At 33.6% G+C, this 8,996-nt stretch overlaps 1 protein-coding gene across 1 annotated transcript; it reads right to left on the bottom strand.

The window, feature by feature from the left end:
- Positions 1–2,465: 2,465 nt before the first annotated feature.
- Positions 2,466–6,716, bottom strand: LOC129973824 (uncharacterized). The gene is made up of 2 exons (XM_056087518.1): positions 5,672–6,716; positions 2,466–2,765 (listed from the first exon to the last, which is right to left on the bottom strand). Exons 1-2 carry the CDS (start codon positions 6,714–6,716, stop codon positions 2,548–2,550), a joined length of 1,263 nt encoding a protein of 420 aa, XP_055943493.1. The 3' UTR covers positions 2,466–2,547.
- Positions 6,717–8,996: the final 2,280 nt, after the last annotated feature.

Consider the following 8,996-nt stretch of genomic DNA (forward strand, 5'->3'; position numbering starts at 1 on the left):
CCAATACTGAAGAAAACTACCAAATGGTTAGCCCGAGAAAAGCCGCCAAAATGAGGAAAGTCGAGGACAAGCTAGAAGTTATGGATACATCGAATAGATTTGAAGCACTAAATGAATTGCAGGAAAACCAAGAAAAAATAATGAACAGACCAGCCACCATAAATTTAAAAATTACAAGTAACTACAACGTAATTTTACAAGAAATCCATAGAAAGTTCCCCCAAACAGAAAATAAATTGATAAGAAACATGATAGCAATCAGCCCAGCAACGGAAAATGAAAGAGCACAAATCATTGAACTGCTAACTGAAAAGAAAGAAGAATTTGTTCTATCAGAAAGCCAAGACGAAAGACCTATCAAAGTTATCCTGAAAGGCCTCCCAGTTAATGCAGAAAAAGATGAAATCACAAAAGCACTAGAAGAAAGAAACTACAAGGTAAACAGAATCTCCCAGCTCAAAAACCACAAGTTGCAATCCCTTTACCCAATTTTCCTCCTAGAAATTAAGAAAACTGAAAACGCCCAAAACATATTTAATGAAAAATTCCTACTACATCTAAAAATCAAATTTGAAAGCTACCGAAGAAAAACGACTGCTACCATGTGTTATAACTGTGCTGGCTTTTTCCATACAGCAAGAAACTGCAGAATGTCCCCGAAATGCATCAGATGTGGTGGTACCCATGCAACAAGAGACTGTAATATCACAGAAAAAATTAAAGATCCAGTCTGTGTAAACTGCGAAGAAACTGGCCATACTGCTGCCTGGAAAGGATGCTCTAAATTCCCTAAACTTATAACCTCCAACGGGAAAACTACATACGCTGAAATAACCAAGAAAAATCAACCAAGACAAGACCCAAAGCCCATCTCCACACCCAGGAAACAGAACATGGTGCCCACTTCAATGGCTAATGAAGAAATAACATCACTCCAAGAAACCCTGCAAATTATAAGAGAACTCAAAGAAATACTCCAGGAATTCCCCAAATTAATGGAGTCAGTGAAACTCGCAAGGAAAACAAATGATAAAGAAGAGAAAAAGCTAATCATCCTAAACGCGTTGATCGGCTAAGTCCCCTCAGAATTCAAGACATCCCACTACGATAACCCAGCTTTCTGATTGGTTCCCCAGGTACAATAGTTTATCCGGCTCCGGCCCCACTTCAAGACCAAAGTGCTCCTACTTCACCCTCTCCTACTCCCTTGACCGTCTGCTTTGCTATTGGCTGAGACATTTTCACCCTCTCTCCCTCACCTGCCATGCGACCTTTCATCAGTCGATCTTGCTTCATTTCTCCTTCAACCACCACTGGAGACGTTACAGTCTATGGAAACTTATTTAAAGCTAGGCCATCTCTATTTTGCTATGTTGGAGGTAGCCCACATCGGGCGGGTACTCCACAAATCTTTGCTATTTCAGGGGAGTTGTCGTGAATTGAGCAGTGGTGAATTGAGTAGTCGTGGACCAGTGGAGTCGAAGAGTAGTCGGAACCGACGATAAAAAACTGGCCTTCCAGACATAAGCGGAGCAGCGACGGAGTGAAGCTAGTGCTGAACTAAGCTGTGTGCTACTGTCTGCAGTAGAATCTGCTGTTGTATGTTGCACGTCTCGGCTGAAGATAATCGTCTTCTGTGCTGTATATAGTTGTCGTCTTTGTGCTGTCCTGTGTGTCTTCGTGTAAATAAACGTCGTTGTTTTATTTTCTACTGCCGCCTGGTGATTGAGCGTTCTTCACACTATATAACTTCCACTATCCAAACGAACCCCGGAAATTTCGTAACAATATCTTTTCTTTTTATACTACGTAATTTTTCTGAATTATATTTAATTTATTCTGAAATAGTTGTTATGCTTATGTTAAGTTATGATTGAAATAGTTGTTAGTATCTGTTAAGTCGAACTTCTTGTTTCATATAAACTAAAGTATTTACTAGAGTTCTACATTATAATCTCCTTACCTATTGGCAATTAATAACCACTGGCTTAGCTACTAGTTCTGCAATAAATATTTAATTTTCAATACTCAAAATCTAAAATATGTTTTAAAAATTAAGCTTGCTCATATAAATTTTATAAAAATTATTCTTTAAAGAAAGAAAAGCATTTAAATATGTAAAAGAATTAAAATATATCAACATTTCATTCTCTAATATAAACGAGAAAAATTCTAAGGTTTTTTTTGCATCTGAAAACAAATCTGTATCGCTTGCATATCTATTAAACAATACATTTTGAATTCTATTTTATTGATTTAGATATATAAATTCGAAAATATAGAATTCAAGTGTCCAAATTTTAAAAAAGTAAATTTGAAATCTTATTAATGTGTTTTTTTCAACTGAAAATGACTATTTAACAACAATAAATTAAAGAATTGTGATTTTATTTTCCTCAATAGCATTTTTGATTAGAAATCAACGATCTTTCTTTTTGTAAATTGTCATGAAAATATTGCCATAATATAAATTCAGATTTCTTGAATAAGAGAATTATCTTGACTTGTTAAAGAAGAAGATTATCCTGATTTAAAGTCGAATCATCTTCACTTGCGCACTCTCCTCTTTCGCTTTCTGGGCCTCTCAATGCAGGCGTTCTCGTGCACCATCACTCGGTCCGGGTTGAAGGTTCGACCGCAGTGGCTACAGGGCACAAGATTCTTTAGGTGACAACGGTAAGCAGCCTCAGCCTCTGCATCCAGCTCCGGTAAGTTTCGTTGTGGATCTTGTTTCGAGCCAGGAAGAGATTCCTCTTCAGACGTCCCTGTAAATTTATAAAGCAGCGTCCAATATTAGAAGAATATATATCTGTCTCTATTAATAACAAAGCAGTATGTATATATGTGTTTTGGTATTGTACAGGCCAGATCATTTGATTTAGAACTAATTTATTTAGAACAAATATACATCGGAGTCAAGAATGTAAACTGAAAGAGCGAATTTTCCCTAATAGCTATCGAAAATACTACGGCAAAACATTGCTTTAAAACAGAAGAAGTTAATTTTTTTTGCATAAAATTAATTATTATGGAATTTTTTTTTCTGAATTTTGATAGTTTTTCAGAAATATTTTTTCGTATAATTTTCAGCAATGGATTTTTTTTTGTTGCAAAGAAGACCAAAACGTTTTCATTTTTTACTTTCTTGTATTTGTGATATGGAGAAAGTATAGTAATCGTAAAAATACTCGAACTCGAGATTTTGACGAATCTCAACATTTTAGACCTCACTGAACTAAAAAAAACACATTTTTCAAAAAATGTCTGTCTGTCTGTGACAAAAATAACTCAAAAATGATTTAAGCTAGATGGTTGAAATTTGATATACAGTCTTTACACAGCATTTATAGATTTCTATCAAATTTTGGGTAAAATATGTTTAGAGAAAGTCAGTTCTTCCTGTTGGTCGAATATAATTTAACACGATAATTACAAAACGAAGAGAGCTAGATAAATAAAATTCTTTGTAAATTTAACATCTATAGTGTAGACATCTGTCAAATTTTGAGCCAAATCCAATGACGGGCTACCGTCTGTCGGTCTGTATTTTCGTAAACATGTAAATGCGATAGTTAAAAAAATGACTTAAATACATCAAATTTGGTATGTGATCTTGTGACTACAAGAGCAGTTTTGTGTCCAATTTTTATTTCAATCGGTTTAAAAAAACGTGTCTGAAATACAAATGAGATATTTCGATACTATTAGCGCCTGCCAGGGATTAATCGCCAAAGATGACACGAAAAGCTAAGTAAAAATTCTAAATTCTTGCCAAAAGTTAATATTTTGTAGCTGTTGTTGTTACTTATCTCGGAATCAGGGCTAGACAATCCCCATGAATCCGAAAACATCTGAAAAGTCTAAAAACAGTAGAGGTTCCCGGAGGACTTCGTCTTTGTTAAAACCCAAACAAACCAAAATATGGGCAAGGGAGGCCATGTCTGCTGAACATTTTGTAACTATTGTACGCTAATGCCATATAAAGCACTTTTTGGTATGACATGTTTATAATAGAGTATTCAAGTAAGTTTCGGGGATACCACTTCCATTGGTTAACCAAATATTTCATCGTGTAATTTTTTTCCATCGTTGACAGCTGAAGAAAATTTTATTTATTTTCTGCACAGTTTTCATGAGGGATAAGAAAGTGAAATTAGAGTTTCTTGGAAGATAAAGTGTAATTAGAAGACAGATTGCCCAAAGTGCAATTTTTTAATGCCACTGTGATGTCATTGGACGCGATTCCATTAAGAACTTTTCAGTACATAATAAACGGAATAGGTATAAGGATATAGAAATGACACAGCTTTAATGTCTGTCAAAATTCGATGTTTAAAAAAGGCAATTCTTAGGGGGTTGGAATTTTAAAAGTTAGAAAAACAAATACATTATCTATTGAATTTAAAACCGATTAATAATATAAATGTCATATGAATAATTTTGAAATGAAATTACTTAGTGCTTGCATTATATTTTTTTAAGGTTATATACGTAAAATGAAGTTCTCTATGAAAACTAGCAAAACTCTGCCTATGATGCTTTATGATATTCGTGAATTAATTTTCAAACAATATTCCTTACCAACCATATTTGGAAACCATCTGGTCAGCAAAGAACATTGGATAATTTTAGCTTCAATTAAAATTTAAATTTTATATAAATAATTTTGAAATGAAATTATTTATTGTGTCTGCATTATATTTTTTTAAGGTCATATACCTAAAAAGAAGTTCTGAATAGAAATTAGAAAACTTTACCTATGATTTTTTATGATATTCTTGAATTAATTTTCAAAGAATATTCATTACTAACTGTATTTGGAAGCCATCTGGTCTTCAAGGTACACTGAATATTTTTAGCTTTAACTATTATTCTTATGCAGAATTTAATTTAATTTCAGATTTCTCTTAGTCAGAAAAACGCCTTTTGTAATTATCCTCTGAAAACGATAGCTCAAAAATCCTTTGAGCTAAATGGATGAAATTTGGAGTTTAAATCAAAATTTGCAGATTTATGTTATACTTTGAAGAAAATCCATTCACAGGAATTATGCTTATCTGTTTAAGAGTAAATGAACACGACAATTACGAAACAGAAAGAGTTAGATAAATAAAATTTGGTAACATAAGATTTAGCATCTAAAGTATAAATCCGTTTTAAACCTAAAACCAAATCCGTCTAAGGATTGACTTTTCGCCTTTCTGTTCATTCGTGTGCGTGTAAACGAGATAATTCAAAATCACTTTGAACCTAAATTAATAAAATTTGATACAGATCGTCTAGACAAAATTGTAGTTTCCCATAATTTCATTTTAATTCCTTTCCATAAAAGAAAACATCCAAAATGGCAATTCTGTTTTCATCATTTTTTTCTACGAAGCTCAAAATGCTCATGTGTGAGTCCCTAAAAATAAAAATCTGAGCACTTCTGGACTTCACGAACTTTTCCCAGGATTATAATTTTTATGAGGAAAGAAAGAGAATATCATCTTTATTGGAGAGCAAGCGAGAAAGTTTTGAGACATCACTCTCGCTTTTTTTTCTTTCTTTTTTTTACAACCAAACACAAACAATTCTGAATTGAACTTTAACATTGATATATACAATAAGTTTTCACATAGAACATATATTTTCTGGAAGTTTAATCTTTTAATATTTATTCATAACAAACCTGGCATAGCCTCCGGTTTCACAGGCTCTGGCATTCTTTTGCTCTTGGGCAATTTTTCATTTTCTATTCTCCACTTTTCCAGGCATTTAGGTTCATGAATGTGGATAGACTTACTACCGAACATCCTGCCACAAATGTAGCAGATCTTCATCTGCCTGGGGGGACCACTAGCGGGCCTTTTTCTCTTCTCCCTCTCTTCTCGGGGATCAGGAGGACGGATCCTTCCCTGGTCTCTGCCTCGCATCTCTGGTGGTAGATGCTCATCGGGATGATACTTCTGAATGTGCTTGCGAAGAGGTCCAGGTTGGAATTTCTTGTTGCAGAACTCACAAGACACAGGATAGTGTCTGTATTTTTTTACAGGCGGGAAAGGATTGTCTGGTTTCCCGCCCATCTTTCGAGGTGCGTTAGCATTCCATGCTTGCTTTGGGTCGTTTTTAACCACTGCATTAACAGGCAAGGAATCTTGACTAGAAATCGATTCTCTGTTAGAATTCTCAGCTTCACGCATCATTTCCGCAGATACTTTGGGATAGGCTACTTCTTTTAAAGCTTCTTTTTCTCCCGATAAATCTTTTTTTGGCCCTTGGGAAAGTGGTTGCTCTTCTGAAGTGGATGATGATGGGTTCACTGAAGCACTATTGTTATTTTTAGAAGATCTTCCTCTATTATCTAATTTTTGCTGTCCCTTTCCAACCCTTCCTTTATTAGACTCAGTTTTGCTTCTGGTAGGTTGTGTTTTTGATGTTTTCCTTTGTTGTACTGATGGTTTCATTTCAGATGTTGATGGGGATGGACTGTCTGCAGCCCTGTCTTTCTGCGTCACTTTATTAGTTTTATTTCCAGTAGCAGGACCTGTTTTCTTTCTACTACCTTTTAGAGTCTTTTTGTTAATCTTATGATCATGCTGAGTCTTCGGGTTTTCATTAAGCTGTTCTTCACTTTTCTCCAAGCAAACTAATTCATGTTCACTGATTTCAGCTTTTTTGAAACGTGTGCCACAAAATCGACAGTGCAAATACGGAAGTCCTGTAGTCCTTGCCATGATGTATGCTTAGCTTTTTATTCCTTAATTTGGAAAACTTTTGCTTTTACTCTTAAAAAATAGCAACCAAAGCATTCGTTATAAATTTTGAATCTTCCAGAATAACCATAGACTTTAGAAGTATTTTGATAAAAACAATTTTTAAATTAATTCTTACATTCTGGTAAAAATGTGGATATTATATTTGTTGGCATGGATCTGCCTTTATTTTGATATATGCACGTTTTCTGCCAAGTTTAAAGATTGCGTGAAGGAGGAGAGTCGGCTTTACCTCTATTGACGTATCGATATATATTTTATATTTGGTTCTTAAAAATCGAGTTTTCAATTAAATGCCTTATATCCAATTTCGACAAATATACAAGCAAATATTTAACTGTGCCAATGATATACAGGATGAAAATTATTTCAAGTAAACTACTTGATATAAAATCTCAAATATTTCAAACGTAAACCAATCATGGAAGTTTTAACTTTCAACCAGATATTTCTAAGTTGGCGGAATCTCGAAACAAAACGATTTTCTCTTTGGCGTAGTTTATTATCTGAATATAATATAAAAAATTATGTATATTATCGTGATCTTGGCAAATAATTCAGATTTGGTATTTTAGGGTTAAAATATTTTGGAGATATTTAGTTATTTTCCATATTTGGAAAGATATAACTGAAGCCCTAACAGAAAGGTCACAAGAAGGGGATATCAGAAAATATTTCGTACATAATGGCGCCAAAAAAATCAATAAATAAAATAGGAAATATAATATTCTGTGGGACTTTTAAACTTATTTTCTTATGCAGTATATTTTTATTTTTAAACATTCTGATTTATTTTTCATTGGTCTTTCATCAGTTTCATTTTGTGTAGATGATACTATAAGAAATTCATTTCAGAAAACATATTACTTAATAGTTATATTAAGACGTAGTAAAGCCTATTTACTATTATTTTTGACTTATATTATACAACTTTTGAAACAAAGGCCTCCAGAAAATATTCATAGAAATTAGTTGTAACAAAAATATAAAATTGTATGCCTCACCGCATTTTGAATTTATCTTGGGATATATTTCAAGGATATTCACCGCTACGCCAATGTCGCTTCTGAAGACGCTTCCATCTGTTTGGCATTCAACTGATTCTTTGGCAGGGAACAAATGGGGAACCTGAAGCATCAAAGAGATATATTCCTGATCACGCATCTCTTGTTCGGCGATCTCGTTCAATACAGTTACATGACAGTCTGTGCAAGGATGAGAAACAAGGTCTTCCTTGAAATCTAAATTATGAATTGGTGGCTTCGAAAATTGTCCATTTGGGGTGATGATCTGTTGGCTCCCGACAACACTCACATCCGTGGACGTTAAGTTTTCCTCAGAAACATCAGAATTCAGAAATGTTGAACTTATTGTGTTCGATTTATCTTGACAACAGCATTCTAAATCAGGGCAGCAAGTCTCTATTTCAGGTATGTTACAAATATGTAAAGATTTAGGTAAGCAATACTCCACACAAGAAGTTTCTGTGACAGTTTCCAAGCTGGTATTGCTGTCACTACTTTTTGATAGAATTTTCATGGTCATGCTGCTGCAACTTTTCTTGGTCTGAAATAAAGGTAGATGGATATTCACAAAAACAGACTTGGACTTTTCCATAGAACTTCCGCAACGGATACAACGGAATTCATTTTCATTATTGTTGATGTTTCTGATTGGATGCATGTCGTTTAAAATCACAGATGATGTAATAGTCACTTGCAGTGGTACTTTTCCGTAGTGTGAAAGAGAAGTTTGCTTGTCCATGTGGAGTTTAGATACTATTATTAAAAACAGATTTCTGTAATGCTTTGAAATTAAAGAAAGAAAATATTTATTCATGTTTAGCCATATCAAAAATCATACTAATATGTATGAAAATATCACTCTGAAAATGCTTAAACTAACAAAGCAAGACATATCATGATTTTTGTTTTATTATGAAACTTGACTGAAGATCTTAAAGCAATCTGGGATTATAGGAAAATAATAAGTTGCAGTTAGTCCTTTCAAAATGCTTCGGATAATGTGTTATTGATTAAAAGAGCTGCTTTTACCAGTTCTGCTTTCATTCTTTACTAGATATTTTTCTTGTTTTCAAGCATTGTCAAAATTTGAAATCGGTTCACAAAATTTAAAGATATTGCAAACTGTATAACTGTATTGTAAAGCAACATATCGGCTTAAAGTACATTTTTTTCTTTTATCATAAATAAAATATTAAAAATATTGTACCCATCAAAA

This window comes from Argiope bruennichi, chromosome 1, assembly GCF_947563725.1.
Source record: "Argiope bruennichi chromosome 1, qqArgBrue1.1, whole genome shotgun sequence".
Taxonomy (NCBI): Eukaryota; Metazoa; Arthropoda; class Arachnida; order Araneae; family Araneidae; genus Argiope; species Argiope bruennichi.